The following is a 16766-nucleotide window of genomic DNA, read 5'->3' on the forward strand; positions in this document are numbered from 1 at the left end:
TTCTGCGTAGATTTCTAGTGGGCACAATTCAAGAATTCTAAAACCAAAGCATTACTAAAAGGCCCTCTGAGGGTCAAATGACCCTTTCCCAGGGTTCCCTAAGACCACTGGAAAACACAGACATTTACATTACAACTCATAACTAGCAAAATTACAGTTATGAAGTAGCAAGAAAAAATTTTATGGTTGGGAATCAGCACAACATGAGGCGCTGTCAAAGCATTAGGAAGTGTAAGAACCACTGCCAGGCAATTCCTGCTGTGAACTTTGTCCTGTGGGGCATTGTTTTCGAGTCCCAGGACGACTAGCCCTCAGGGCTGAACAAGGCAGACTGTAGGTAAGTGCACTGTTACTCAACCTGTGTCGTACTCCTCTTCATCACCAATGCTGAACACAGGCTTCACTCCACGGTAAGGCTTGCCCACTCGGTCACTGCTGCTCACGTGCCTGTGGCAAAACAATTTTAGGAAGGAGACGCCACTAAGAAGTAATCAGAGATTTTCACTAAGCATCATCCGAATGTTCGAACACAATGTAAATGCTCTTTGCCCTTCCCAGAGCACCACAGCTTTGGGACAACTACATTAAGAAAACTGCAAGAAGATAAACGATGTAAGCAAAGATGCATGTGTCCTTATGTCCCGCCAAGTTCAACAGTTCCAACGCTCGCGTTTAAGCCACTGGTTAGATGCTGCTGGGCCTGGGGAATTCACCCCTCTGCTGTTTCCTCATTTGAAATATGGTACTAACAAGAGACTCCGCCCGTCAGGATTACTGTGAAAATTAAGGCAGCTATCCCTCTCCCCTTATGGAGCCCTTAGAACAACAGCATGCAATACGAGCTTACTACACAGAACAGACAGCGCAAGAACAGGGAGGCTCACGGCTCCTTTGGTGGCTGCAAGTTTCTCAATGTTTTTCCTCCGTTTTTATTACTGCTGCTTCTGTTTTAATCCATTCCCAGATTCTACTTCTTTTGCATAAATTAAAATGTTTCAGTAAAACATTGCATAGTTCTGGGGGAAAACGGTTTCCTTTGTAGGATAACTACCCACTACAAAGAAGGCTAAAATTGTTCTTTCGTCACCTATCGAAAAACCATTCAGATTATTCCATTTTTCAAGAATCTTACTCTTGAAAGAAAAATCATTGTGGGTTGGATAGATGGCTCAGGGGTTAAGAACACTGGCTGCTCTTCCAGTTCAATTCCAGCAACCACATATGGTGACTCACAACCATCTACAAAGGTATCTGATGCCCTCTTCTGGCATGCAAGTATGCATGCTGATGGAGCACATTTTAAAAAATACATAATTTTTTTTTAAATTTTCATTTCAGTGGACTTAAATATTTACCTTTAAATCAAGCCTCCTTAAAGCAAGCAAGCAGGCAAACACTAATTGAGTTTAGTATGACAGACCCTCTTAGAATTACAAGTCAAGTTAGGTTAACCTGTACTTAAAATTTTGTGGATTAAAACATTTGTAATGCAAAATTATCCTGTAAGCTATTAACCTATGATCATTAGGAAGTGTCTGAGTTTAGATCTGAAATGTCCCCAAAGAAGGCTGTGATAAAGCTTATTATTCCTGGTGTAGTGCTGTTTGGAAGGAGGTAGAAACCTCAAGAGACAAGGCTTAATGAAAGGCCTTCAAACATTGGGGTATGTTCTCTATGTGTCTGTCTCTCTGTCTCTGTCTCTGTCTCTGTCTCTCTGTGTGTGTGTGTGTGTGTGTGTTGTGAGTGTGTACGTGTGCATACCATATGCACCTATATGGCCAGGGGACAATCTTGCTGTTCTTCTTAAGTAGTAATTCCTTGCTTTATCGGATAAAGGTCTCTCACTAGACTGGGGCTTACTAAGTAGCTAGATTGACCATGCAGAGAGTCCCAGGGATCTACCTGTCTTTGCTTTTCTAGGGCCGGGACTATAATCATTCTTTTTTTTTTTTTTTTTTTTTTTTAAAGATTTACTTATTCATTATGTATACAGCATTCCGGCTGCATGTATGCCTGCAGGCCAGAAAAGAGCACCAGATGCCATTACAGATGGTTGTGAGCCACCATGTGGTTGCTGGGAACTGAACTCAGGACCTCTAGAAGAGCAGCCAGTGCTCTTAACCTCTGAGCCATCTCTCCAGGCCCTGCCCAGCTGTTTATTTTGTTGTTGTTGTTGTTTTGGTTTTTTTATGTAAGTTTCTGGGATTGAATTGGGCTCCTTAGGCTTTCAAGCATCTTACTAAGTTTCTCCCTCAACCCTACAGTGAAAAGTTTGTATGACTCTGTGACTTTTCTTCAAATTCTCTTAATAAAATTCAATGGTGCTTTTTTTATTTACACTTGTTAGTTTGGACTATTTTTTAACGGCAGTATATTGACATTCTCAGAAACATCTACAGAAATAGTTTGGACAAGTTTTAACTTGCCATGCTCAGAAATAAACTTGACGTTTTTCAGACTGCTAATTCAATCACACTTTCAAAACAAATGCACCTATATGTGAACCACAGAACAGTAAAGCAAAAGTTAAGAACGTGAGAGAAAAATAATTAAACTACCCAGAGGTGAACTCAACATTCTTATAGAAGGATGATTCACACACAGATTATAATTCTTAAAAAGAACAAGTTTCTTTAAAACAGACTAAGGTAAAATTAAGTAGTTGTCTTATAATTGCCTTGTGTAGGAACAGTAAGAACATGAATTCAAGTTACTCAACTGGCACTTTAAAAATGCTGTTTCCTATCACTGGAAATACTGAAATGACGGAAAAAGTAAACCCATAACTAACCCAATACGGCTGAGTTTCTATTCAAAGTATGAGCAGACTCTTTAAAAGTTTTATCATTTGCTGTGTGTACACAGACTTGCACATGAGCCCTGGAGTGTACATGGAGATCCGAGGACAGCGGTGGCAGCTGCTTCTCTCTCTCCACTGTGTGGGCCCAAGGACCAAATTCACGCAGTCAGGCTCGGCAGCCTTACCGACTACACTTTCTTTTGTAAATATTCAATTATTTAACATCCCAATGTAAGGTGAAGAAAATATCTGCAAGAATATAAACTATAACGCTGCATGAGGTTACTAAATTGGCAGGGCTTGTTTGTTTAACCTAATTTGAAGACTTAGCATTTTATCCCTTAAATCAAATCTTTGTATCATGCATCAGCCACCATCATACTGGGACAGAGAAGGAAATGGACTGGACAGTAGAAACCATGTCTCCCATGATGTCCTTCATGGAGAATCCAAACACAGAACCTAGAACAACTATAGCTCTTTCTAACAGATTTATATGTGTTAACTCATCAATGTCAATGCATACATCTTAATACAAAGAAATCTGAAAATGTATAAATTCACATAAAGTTCATGTTAAAATTTTGATGCTGGGGATGTGGCTCACGGATAAAGAACAAGTATCAGCATGTTCAAGACCCTTGGTTTAACTCCAGCATCGGGTTCTGACCAGGAACTGCTTCTGGACTTATGTGCTTACATTTTCCATAAGGGCAGGAGACTAGTCAATTATTAGAACTAGCAGGCCCCACTGACTCACGACTCAGTGGACATTTCACCCCTCACTGTTTCAAAATAAAAACTGCAGAATTTTTAAAGTCCTTGGGTTTGAGCACATTTGATTTCCATCTGAGGAACAAGGCAATAGGAACATGCAAGGAAGAAAACTCAGGCACAAGACCAAACAGGAAGCACAATGTCAGCACGGTACACTCCCATGAGCACACTGAGAAAAGGGCAAGCAGCAGCATGAAAGTCTAGCCAAGTCTGCACGAGGCTCACAGACAGCGCGAGGCATGCTAGAGGGAACAGACGGCTCAGGAGAGCTGCTCTACTCATTGGCTTACCGCTCTGTACATGATCTGTCTGGCCAGGGAAGATTGAAAGACATTCTATAGCAAATCAAGGCAGAGGACAGAATAAAATGATTATAAAAAAATGCAGCAGCCTTAGAAACTATACAATAAAATCAGTTTTTTCAACCAGTAAATACATTATAAAGAAATTATTTCAATCATCTCAAGCACAAAAGAGAATGAAGAAAAGCCAGTTTTATGTGCTCTTTCACCAGACAAGTCTTTTCATCTTATAGTTATCATTAGTCAATCTTAGAAGTAAACAAGTGAACTTTAAAACAAAAAACTTTAATGTTCACACCACAAAATGTAATGGCAAAAGGTTGGGGACTCAGAAGCACTATATGAGTTTCCCTTTTGAGAGCAGATGTATGCTTTAATATTTATTATCAGGCTATTTTAGATGAGATACAGTTTGGGGGTTAGTGACAATAACCTATTCATCATCTGTGTACGTACTAAATAGGACATACTTTTGTATGCATATGCACTATACTAGAAGGGACACTCAGTTCTTAGAATCAAATGTCTCAGCTTTCCCATGACATTGGAAGGGAGAGAGGAGGGGAAACCAAACACTAACAAACATGTTCACGGTCAGGCTTGCTCAGAAACAAATTCCATATTCGAATCAGAAAGAATCTTTCAGCTTTTGTCACTGTGATATGATGTCATCTACAAAGTTCACACTTGAGAACTGTGCAATTAAGTTACACACATCACAAAGTATCTCATGTTTTGAGTAAGTTCACAATTTGGGGTTTGGTCACAGCCATAGCTATCCCAGGTTGAAGAATGCACACCCAAACTAGACTAATACTCTATTGTATCAAACACTCAGAACAAACAGCAAAACAAATATTCTTAAATTTGCTTGCCAGTTGTTCACCATGTCCCTTTTTTTAATTCATGGAAAAATGGCTCTTGCTTATATTTTTAAGCAAATTCCTCTATGATGTGAACTTGGTACAGTGGGATTCTGCTGGACTGGGCTTGACCAGGTTATCTAGGCTTCTATTCCTGAAGCAGAGGTTCCTGCTGTGAAGTAACTGTTTGCTGGCAGCTGGGAGGCAGCTGCTCTCTGAACCATGAACACAGGACATGGCCTTTCTGTAATGGGATGAGGGACAAACTCAGATACACCTTCCTCTGAGAACAGGAAAGGATCTGCAGAGCAAACAGGTGCAGCCGTGATGACGTGGCTGGATCTGACACATGTGGGGCCCCTTCTACAGCACTCCAGCTGAAACTCGTTACAGAACATCCTTCCATTTAGTTACTCATCCTAAGTCCCCACTGTATAAGAAGCTCACCGGTCCACAGGAGTTGACGTGTTCTCAATGAAGCTGATGACCTTCTCCCTGACATTAACAGATTTTGTCTTGAGAGCCACAGTCATTTTATTTACAAGGGACTTCATCCCTCTATCATTTGAGCCATTACAAGATTCACCCTGAAAAACAAGGTCATAGATGAACCACTCTCTACATAATCAATGCATACAGGACTGCTAAAAGTTACACACACTATAGACAGAATTGTATCCCCACCAAATTCCAATGTTGAAGTATTAAAATTCAGTGTATCTCAGAATGCCACTGTATCTGAACAAAGAGACTTTAAAGAAACAATTGTAATTAAATTAGTTCAGGGTAGGTTCAATTCTATGTATTGGGAAAAGGTGTACATTTTCATATTTTCATGTATGGGCAGATGTTCACCTTTCCACCTTACCCTCACATGGCCTTTATTCTATACAGACATATCTGTATCTCCGCTTGTAAAGAGTGGGTTAGAGGATAAGGAGCTGGGGTAAAGCGCTCACCCTGCAAACAGGACATTCTGAGTCTGGGTCCCTGGAACCCATGTGAAATCAAAGCACAGCAGTATGAATTGTAACCCCAGTATGTGGGGATAGGGAGGGGCAGGGCCCACAGGAGGATACCTGTCATTGACTACCCAATCTATCTGAACTGGTCAGCCCCATTAATAGGCCCCGTCTTAAAAACAGTAAGGTAGACACTGACTGAGAAAGACAAATGTCAGCCTCTGGCCTAGCACCTTGCGTGCACTCATGAAACAGTGTTTGTAACAGGAAAAGATGGAAAGCAATGTATTAGCTGAATAAATGACAACACACACAATGGAATATTAGTTCCTTTTCTTGTATACCTAGAGGATCGAGGTAAAAGCAAATTCTCGGAGAAGCCTTATCTACAAATACTGTAACAATGATGTTTTGGTCATGTGGCTGTAGATGAACCCACACACATCTACAATGGACTACTATGCATATTCTTGCTCGCCTAGTCCTCAGGCCTCCTGAGGGGAAACGTTATCATTTTATTGCACAGGTGGAGAAACCACAGCTGAAAGGTCTTGCTGGAAATCATAAAAGCTCTACAGATGAACTGCAGACCTAACAATAGTCTCTACCTAAGTCCAAATGAGTAACTGTCACCCTGTATAGCAGTTTTCTGTCTCTGCTGTACAGAATAAACATTGGTCCATGTTTACTATTTGTTAACAAATTGATGTAATGACATCTAATTTAACTGTCAAGACTTTTAGCGCAGATGTAATTCCTCCCTACAGCAAAACTTCAGTTATTCACATCACAATCATTAAATATCGAATATACCAGGCTGGCCAACTTTTGACTTTATCTGCACCATCATGTCCTTAACCTTGCAACAATGATTCCTCATTGTGTACTAAATATTTCTGACATCTTTTCTTTTATGCTGGGGTTATGGGAGTTAAGCATCTTTTCTGGAAACTGCCAGCATGCTCCACACATGTACTTACATCGACAGAGCTGATGCTGCTCCTTGACCCAGAGGTACTGGCAATCCAGTGGCCGTATCCACTCTCTGGTCCTTCCACATTTATGTCTGCCAGGTGCTGCTGTAGGGCTGAAAGTAAACAAGACAAACAAAACAAAAGCTGGAACAGGAGACTCTCTGCAAAGACCAAACACCAGAGAAGTGTAACAACACATCACAGCTAAATGTAAGTGGATCAAGGACATAACGGCCATGTGTGTTGTCCTGCACCCCACTGAGAATGCCAGGCCACAGCAAACCTTTTCCACCTGTCTAAAGCCCCTTCAGAGTCCCCAGAGAGATGATTAGAGAACAGGCTTGCAAGTACTAACAGATAATGTGTCGTGATTTCAACACACAAAGAATTCACAGAAAAGCTAGGAGACACAAATTTTTTTTCCCATGACAACATAGACTTGAGCATTAATGAGAGAAAGATTAATGGAGAGGGAAAAAAGTTATAGTTTTCAAAAGCTTTCTAGAACTCTAGACTGTGGCCACGGTAATGCACACTAAGATCTCAGCTCTCGGGGATCCCACAGAGAAACAGCATGAGCCGGAGTCTCATGGAATACCTGGGTCAGGGCGGCTGAGGCTAGACACAGCAAGGCCTTATTTTCTTTGTAACCTGAGTATACATTGTAATATAATGCTTTTTTTTTTTCTGAACACTCTTAAGAATTATATGACTAGTAACCAGCTTTTGTATTGTTACCAGAATTTCTAATAACAGCAGGCAAGGGGTCAACACTTGTTTAACAATATCTCTCTCTTTTTTTTTTTTTCCAGACAGGATTTAACTGTGTAGCCCTCGCTGGCCTCAAACTCACAGAGCTCCACCTGCCTCTGATTTTGAAGTGCTGCACTGAAAGGTGTCCAACCTTAAATCGCAACAATGTAGTTTTCAAATTTTTTGGTTTGGGTTTTTTTGTTTTTGTTTGTGTGTTTGTTTTGAGACAGAGTCTCATTTTTCCCAAACTGATCTCAAATTTGCTAGTTAGTGGAGAATGACTCTGCTATCCTCCAGAGTGCTGGGATTATGGGGGTTGGGGGAAGAGTAAACCCAAGGGCCTTGTACATACTACGCAAACCCTCCAAAAACTGAGCTAGAGCCCCAACACACACACACACACACACACACACACACACACACACACACTCAGTCACACACACATACACACCTTTTTGATGGTGGTTGAGTTTGTTTGTTTGAGGTTTTATTGGTGCTCTTGCTTGGTTTTGGTTTTTGAGATAGGTTTAGGCTGCCCTAGAACTCACCATGTAGTACAGTCAATTGGCCCTCAAACTCCTGATCCTGTTAAAAGGCTGAGGCAGGAGGATTAGGAGTTGGAGGATGAGCTCCGTGGTAAGATGCTTCCTTTGCATATATGAGCCCCTGCTTTCAATCTCAAATACCTTACAAAATAAAAACAACATTTTGAAATAGAAGCTAAATAAAATAAGCACAATTACTTATCTAAATAATCTGTATTCACTCATCTCAGTTGTCCTTGTTCTTTGTTATCTATATGTTCTACTTGCCTTCTCTGTTCTGACAATACTAAATGACTGGAGACAGAAGGTAAACATTAACCAGTCTCATAAAACTAAATCAGCTCATTGGTAATCACTCTATTTTTTGTCTGAAAAGTAGACTCAATTAAATTAATGCATTAAAGGCTTACCCATAAATCCTCCGCTGGCAATGCTAACATACTCTTTGTTTTTCTGTAATAAAAGAGAAAATTTAGGTTATTGCAAAATGCAGTTTAGTTAAAGCCCCAGACAGTCCTAAAGCACTGCAAATACAACACACAGTTCTATATTACATTTCTAGCATCCCGTTTCCCTGACACTGTGGACTTTAGCACATGTACATGTATTGACCTTCCATGCTGTATGGGCTTGAGCCAAAGAAGGAGGCAGCTTCATGGCTATTAAGACTGTGTTTTTATTTGTGTTACAGTCTCCACAGTACGAGAGTCATACCAAGTCAATGGAATTACATTTTAGAATTTAATCAAAGTAGGGTTTTAAAGTTTCAAATATTTTTTGTCCTTTACTAAAAATAATATAAAAATATCATAGCTGGCTATTAAAAAAAGAAAATGACAAGAATTACCATTTTGTAAACTACTAAAAACTTAAAAGTCAGCTTTCAAGGCTAAGTCTTTGGGATCTCAAATCTGAGTCTAGCCTGGTCTACATAAAAGAAAAAAACAATAACAAAAAACTAGGGCCAGAAGCATGGTTCAGCAAGTAAAGGTGCTTGCCACCAAGCCTGATGACTTGACTTTGGTTCCCAGGACCCACATGGTGAGAGGAGAGAACCAACTTTCACAAGCTGTCCTGTTTCAATGTGGGATGTCCTGCAAGTACGTGCATGCTTGTACACACACACAAATACATTAATTAAAATGTCATATTTTAATTAAAAAACAAAATACAAAATGGATCCAAATAATGGCAAGCCAGGGATGAATGAAATGACATCAGGAAAAAGAAATGACATGAGGTGAACATAAAGAGCAAAATACAGAACGTGGGAAGCTGCACAGACAACTAACTGGTGTTTCAACAAATATATGCAATATAAAACTAAAACCTGGGAACCCATAAATTAAAAACATAAACAGCGTCATATTTTAGAGCCTAGGAAAAACAAGGAAACTTGAATACTAGTTAGATTCTTTTTCTTATACTAAGGTATGACAGTATGATCATGTTATAAAGATTTTACAACAGTCTTTCTCCACTTTTTTTTTTTTTAATTAGCTGGGTGTAGAGGCATACATCTTTAGTGCCAGTACTTAAGAGGCAGAGGCAGGTGGATATCTGCCAGTTTGAGGCCAGCCTGGTCTAGACAGTAAGTTCCAGGGCAGCCAGATCTATGTAGAAAGATCCTACCTTAAAAAAAAAAAAATAAAGACTTAAAAAAATAACTGTATATGTATTGGTACGGATATGTGCAGATGAGTGCAGAGACATCACACGCCCTGGAACTGGGTTACAGGAAGATGTCTGAAATGGTTGCTGGGGACCAGACTCAGCTCCTCTGCTGGAGTATCCCTTGTTCTTGACCACAGAGACATCTCTCTGGCCCCCTACTTTCTATTTTTATTTCTCTTTATTTATGTCCGTATGTATTCACATGTATGCATGTATGTTGAGTGTGGGTATACATGTACGTGTGTGCATGTGCATGCACATGCCCCAGATGCACACATACAAGCACATGTGAGTGCCCTCAATGCACACTTGCAAGAGCTTACGTACATGTGCAGGGAGAAGCCAGAAGTCAAGAATAAGTCTTCAATTGCTTGCCATGCTTTTTGAGACAAGGTCTTTTATTGAACCTGGATCTAGCTGAGTGCTTCAGGGACCTTCCTGTCTCTGTCTTTCCCTCCCGTCACTCCGAGATTACAGGTACATACCACCACATCTAACTTTTTATGTGAGTGTTGGGAGCTGACCTCTCAGGTTCTCAAGACTCTTTGTTTATCAGAACTTTGTAAGCCATCTCCTCAGACCCCAATTCTTCTAAGTGGCAATTTCTTTGAAATTTTTGTGATGAAAATTGAGGAGGAAGGAATTCTAAAACTCCATGAAGAATTTAAATAACAATAAACAACAAAGTTCATAATAGCCCAAATTCCTGCTATATGATATCCCTTACAGCATAGTTTATAATACTGGAACATTTTAAAATGGCCAGTTAGGTTCATGGCTAAAGTGAGTCTTTGCTCTCTGAATAAACTTGTAAACTTGTAGCTCTCTCTTTTAAGAATGCTTAAATACCTCCACCAAATACCTTCTGCTTCTCTGCCTTTTTCTTTCAAAGACTTAAGTATTAAAAGAATGTTCTCAAGCCAAATTCCTTGGAAAATACAACAGAACTAGAAAAGGTCCAAGACGGAGTGGCTGCGAGGAGCAAGGCCACTGTCTTCCTGATTCCACAGTTGCGGACGTGACACACAGACTTCAGTGTGGGAACACCCCAAAAGTACTGAACAATCAGCTGTTCATAAAGAGCCATCTGTGGCTAAGACACTGAGGCAGGGGGCAGACAGCATAAAATCACCAACCGCAGTTAGCTGTGCTACAGAGAACCAGCTCAAGGGAGAACATGGCAAAGTATGTCATGGGTAACAGATATGTATATGCATATATGTGTGCATATGTATATGTCATGGATAATGGAGATATATATATGTATACACATGTACATATATCTGTATACGTACATATAATCAAAACAAGTAAAGGAATCAAAATAAATCATATAGTTACTAAAAGTTGTAGAACATGAAGCGACAAAGATTAATACAAAAAAGTACTTTGTGAATACATCCTGAGCACAGAGGAATCCAGTATATTATAAAAACTCATCAATAAAGGGATAGATGGCACAGTAATTTTCCTACCTCACTTCCTACACAAAAATAGGTTCTATATGGTTTATAACTTAAAATTAAAATAGTATCATATGAGCATGTAAGAAAAATATTGAGAAAAAGATCTTAAGATATAAAATCAAGAATCTTACAAAATAAATGGATACATAGATATAAAAGAACATTAGCTGTCGATCTTCTTCAAGGTGAGCATACCTGCAGGAAGTGTGCGAGGACCATGTTCATATACATGTCTTCCTCCTCTCTGCCACTGCCCATAAAACAGAGGTGCTCCCCGCCAGCTATGGATCCAGACTCAATGGACTGCTTCTGTGCTTCTAGCAAGGACTTTACTGACTGTGCAAACTCGGATGGATTCTGGAGCATCTAGATTAATTTTTAAAAATTAGAAACTTGGCAAGCATATATTTGTAAAACAAGAAAAATACTTCCAAGTAAATTACCGACATTAAAAACCAAGCATTAAAGAAATGGAAAATGAAAAGGCTTAAGTAAGTAAAATTCCAGAGACAAAAGTTTATGAATATATTAGAACAAAGGCTGAGAAAAATACTTCTCAGAGGGGAAGAACTGTTTCACACAGAACAATGGCCAGCTACAATAGTCCTGAGTCATGATGACAGAGTTTAGCTCTGAACAGAGTAAGTAACAAGTACAGATGCAAACAGTTCTGCTTTTCAGTTTCCTCTTTCAAGGCAATCCATGTATTTCTGAGAAGACGTCAGAAACAGTAGAGACCATTTACTTACCATTTACTTTAGGTATTGGTAAAACAAAAATCAAAACTCACTTCTTATTTTCAATGGAGTGAGTATACCAATAACTACAAAAATTCGAAGTTATTCTTACTAAATAAAATCCCATACAAATCACAGCAAAAATCCAGAAGAAAAAATGGGCAGATCAGAGAAAAGAGCAATTTATTAATTTTGAAGATTGTTATGTCTGAGTGACTGTATGTATATGTATGCACCAATATGTGCAGGTATTTACGGAGGCCAGAAGAGGGATCAGATCCCTTGGAACCAGAGTTATAGGCAGTTATGAGCTGTCATGTGGGGGCTGAGAAATAAACTCCAGTCTTCTTCAAGACCAGCATGTGTGCTTAACCTCTTAGCCATCTCTCCAGCACCAAGGGAAATCAACTTTAAGAAGAGAGAAAAAAGATGTTCGCACCTTGCTTGATTATCTCTATTTTCAGTCTATTCTAGAAAACAAACAAAAACCCCATGACTGGTAATGCCCAGTGATACAGAGCACACACATATCCGGTATTGAGGTATAAGGATTTTTAAAGAGCAGTAACATCTGTATGCCCATATCCGCCAACCCAAGTATTCTACTTTAAAGAGTCCACTTTATAGAGCTATTTGGAAAACTACATAAAATACATGTAAAGTTTCCATCAGCAGCTTCATAACAAAAACTGAAAGTAATCAAAATACACATCAACCGAACAACAAACTACGGTCATAGCTGCAGCATGGCCCACTATGAAACAGTAAAGGAAACGGAAAGGTCCCAAGAAACCATTAAGCAAAGGTAAAGTGGCAAAGGGAGACCATGTATTAAAGGTGAAGACGGAACCAGCTAATGACAGTGCTGATTCAGCATATTCTCGGAAATGTTAATTGGTGAAAATGAAGGTACCCATGGATCATAAGTTTAAGAACATGCAATGAAAGGAGACAGGCACAGCTTTCACTCAGAGAACATAGACAGGCTAGCATGTCCTTTCGGATCATCCAATGTCAAAACTCTAAGTACTACCTACATTTTCTATTACTTTCCTTTCCATACCACCCAGCCCTTCAACACATCCGTCTGGCTCCAGGACCAACATTTCTAGACAAGCTGAGGAGGGGAAAGGAAAGCTGTGTATTCAGCTGGAGGGTAGGGGGGTGAATGGGGTTGGGGTAGAGGGTACCTCCCTATCCCACATCTGCTCCCCACCTCCTCCAGAGCTTTAACCTCGAGTGGCTCACATGGTGCCAGTCTCAGGGCTACAGCAGCTCTAAGCATCTCGCAGGAACGTATTTATTTTACCCACTTCTACAGTGAAAATCACCCTAGGATAGGGTGACTTTATCAGCTGAGCACTTACTTACATGTCAGATACAACACTGCCTGCATAGTAGGTATAAAAATACTCATAAGCTTTAAAAATGTCTTATAACAAAAACTTCTAGGATTCTTATCCAATTATGCTAAGAGCTCTTATTTCTACAGTACTTACTAGGTGCAAGGCACAATGCTAAGTGATCTACCTTTGAGACAGCTCATAGTGAGTGTAGAATTTACTTACATAATAATGGAAGGAACAGTGAGCCACAGTTAACAGATGTCACTGACTCTTTATGACAACTGATGCTAGAAGAAAAGGGAACTCAAGCCCCTCCCACAGGCGACTGCCAGAAGCAAAAAGAAAGCATCCCCACTGGGTCCTGTAAATCTAGCCATAAGCCAAAGGGAAATCCACGGTCTCTCCCAAAACATTCGCTGTGCACTTATACTAACCAAGTCTGAGTCTAAGTGGAACGCAGTGGACAAATGACCAGCATTGTACTGCTCTGCGGGACGGCAGTCCACCACAAAGAACCGGACTCCTTCCTAAAAGAAAAACAACATTTGACATTCCTAGAATTAGATATAACGCTCACATCACATGACAGGATAGTAAAAAGAAACGAAAAGAGGGGGAACAGGTTGTTTTTAAATGGACCTCACAGGGAGTTAGGAGGACCCAACTTATATACACACACAAAAAATGTAACATTTAGGATCTAAATACAATTTTTCTTATGTATTAAGCTTGAAAGCCAATATGTAGCAAGAGTCTGGCAATCTGAACAAAAATTCTATATATATTGGAAATCAACACTTTATTTCCTTAAACACAATGCTAGACAAACTGCTGTCTTCAGGTCCACAAACTGACAGGCAGTCCAAAGAACTAACTGTTTTCCTTGTATATGGAGGAGCCAGGTTCACATATGCCTTTTGTTTTGTTTTCTTTGTTTGTCTGAGACAGGATTTCTCTGTGTATCTTTGCCTGTCCTGGAACTCGATCTTTAGACCAGGCTGGCTTTGAACTCAGAGATCTATCTGCCTCTGCCAAGCGCTGGGATTAAAGACATGTGCCACCAACACCTGGCTTTGTATGTGCTTTTTTAACTTGGACTTTAATTTTTTTTAATGTTACTTATAAAAAGGGACATATGTGTGTGCTTGTTGAAAAGCCTGGACAAAACATAACCATGCAGTAAGAGGTTTAACTGAGATGCTCTATGAAGGCAGTTGTCACATATCTAAGCCTCGTCTAAGCACCATAGAAACATACAGCATTATATTTCAGCACATAGTGAGAATGCTCACCAATTAAACTGACTCATACTTTGATGAAGACCATAATAGAAAATTATGAATTAAAAAAAAAAAAAAAAACAAAAAAAAAAAACAAAACAAAACAAACAAACAAAAAAAAAAAAAAAACAGGGTTTCTCTGTAGAGCCCTGGCTGTCCTGAAACTTGCTTTGTAGACCAGGCTGGCCTCAAACTCCCAGAGATCTGCCTGCCTCTGCCTTCCGAGTGCTGGGATCAAAGGCATGCGCCACCACTGCCTGGCTACAACATATTTTCATAATTTTCTATGACTTTCTTTATGGCATGAAACCATGTGATTCAGCAAGCTGTATATCTGCCCAGATTAACTGTCAGAGGCTAATACACCCCTTTAAGTTCTCATACAGTGCCATGTTCAGTTGCTTTACTGACATTGTGAAGAAAGGGCAATCTGTCAAATTGGTGTCTAGAAAGACAAAAATAATTGTTGGCAATCAAAGTAGCCCAAAGATGGATGTTGAAAATGGCCATATGGACAGGAGATATAACACACTTATCCACAAAGGCGATGTAATGGCAAACAGATTTTGCAGGAATCGATGACAGTGAGGGAATGTTCTTTACTTGTTTCTGGTGGCAGGAATTGAACCCAGGGCCTCAGGCATGCAAAGCACATGCTCCAACCCTGAGCTATCACTCTGCTCCAGTTCCTTACGTTCAAAGGGCCCAGTTCCCGACAGATGGGATTGTTTTACTTACCCCTTGCAGCTGATTTGCTTGAAGGATCTCTGATACTGAAACAGCCAGACACAGAGCCTGGCTCAGATCTGCCTCGTCGTCCTTGATTCCCAACAGAGTACTACCAAAGAGATGGTGATTATCCTACACAGAGAGAAAACTGTAAACATTACAAAGAAAAATCAAAGTGCTCTTCCTGAAAATATTCTACTATACATAATAAAATGTGAAATAATTGTTACCACCTTGAGTTTAATAGACTTCTTTTAAAACTTAGTATCATATAATCTCAAATTTTATAGGATATGTGTGTGTGTTGCAGTCAGAATTCACAAAAAATAAAAGACTAAGAAAAATAATTCTATGCAGTTCTATATTGATACCCACATTAAATATTAACTGTTGGAGCTAAAAATGTCAGTAACAGAATAAGCTTACCCAGTATACTCAAGACACTGGGTCTGCCTAGTATACGGGTGCACACTGTTAATTGAGAAAGTGAGGCAGGGACATTGCATGACAATGACAAGCCTGGGTACATAGTAAGTGTCAGGCTACGAAGGCTACATAGTAATATCTCTCCCAAAAGAGGATCTAAACGATTTTGGGTTTAAACTCTAGCACTGGGGAAGAGTACAATGATGAATGGGTCAAAGAAGAAATCAAAAAAAGAAATGAAAACTTTCCTGGAACTAAATGAAAATGAAAACACAACTCAGCAAAGCCTCCGGGACATCGGGAAAGCAGTCCTACAGGGGAACCTACAGTTCTGACTTCATTATTAAAAAAACCAAAAGAGCACAAACAGATGACTTACTGATGCTATTAAAAATTCTGGAGTCAGGCAGTGGTAGCACAGACCTTTAATCCCAGCCCTTGGAAGGCAGAGGCAGGTGGATCTCTGAGCTTAAGGCCAGCCTGGTCTGTAAAGCAAATTCTAAGGCAGCCAGGGCTAACAGAGAAACAATGTCTCAAAAAACAAACAAACAAACAAATAAAAATTTAGAAAAACAAGAACAGACCAAATACAAACCAAATCCTTTGCAAAAAGAATCAGAGCAGAAATGAATAAAATAGAAACAGAAAACAATACAAAGAATCATCGAATCTAAGAACTGGTTCTTTAAGAAGATAAATAAGATGGACAGATCCTTGGCCAATTAACCAAACTTTGATGCTCAAAGCACTAGCTGCTGTAATAAGGTAAGAGAAGAAAATGAAAGGAATACCAGTGGAGAAAGAAGTCAAACCGGCCCTATTTCCAGATAACATATGAAAGAGAGCCCCAGAAGTCTACCAGAAAACTTCTAAAAGTGATCAATTCAACAACATGGAAGGGTACAGAATCAGCCTGCACAAATCAATAGTTTTCTAAATATCAACACCAGATGCAGGAAGATCAGAGGTTCTCATGTTCACAGATAAGCACTAGAGGAACCATGGATGTTTAAAACACAGGTTGTCTCTTCATAGGGAGATCTGGTTTCTTTCCAGAAGGCTTGGAGTGGACATGGTTAACAATCTGGTGACTTTTGGGCTATCTGTGTGGCCAAGTCCATACTGGATTCTT

At 39.7% G+C, this 16766-nt stretch overlaps 1 protein-coding gene across 4 annotated transcripts in view; it reads right to left on the reverse strand.

Annotated features, from left to right (window-relative positions):
* Tbc1d23 (TBC1 domain family member 23) overlaps positions 1 to 16766 on the reverse strand; it is a 54675-nt gene that overhangs the window by 7264 nt on the left and 30645 nt on the right. For 3 of the 4 annotated variants that reach the window (XM_034515294.2, XM_034515296.2, XM_034515297.2), the window contains 8 exons: positions 15218 to 15340; positions 13634 to 13726; positions 11312 to 11482; positions 8387 to 8429; positions 6685 to 6791; positions 5190 to 5329; positions 3868 to 3912; positions 359 to 447 (listed from right to left, as the gene is read on the reverse strand). In XM_034515294.2, coding sequence (XP_034371185.1) covers positions 359 to 447; positions 3868 to 3912; positions 5190 to 5329; positions 6685 to 6791; positions 8387 to 8429; positions 11312 to 11482; positions 13634 to 13726; positions 15218 to 15340 — 811 coding nt within the window. The remainder of the gene's footprint in view (positions 1 to 358; positions 448 to 3867; positions 3913 to 5189; positions 5330 to 6684; positions 6792 to 8386; positions 8430 to 11311; positions 11483 to 13633; positions 13727 to 15217; positions 15341 to 16766) is intronic. The other variant, XM_034515295.2, reaches the window with a different exon arrangement.

The sequence above is a fragment of the Arvicanthis niloticus genome, chromosome 12, assembly GCF_011762505.2.
Source record: "Arvicanthis niloticus isolate mArvNil1 chromosome 12, mArvNil1.pat.X, whole genome shotgun sequence".
Taxonomy (NCBI): domain Eukaryota; kingdom Metazoa; phylum Chordata; class Mammalia; order Rodentia; family Muridae; genus Arvicanthis; species Arvicanthis niloticus.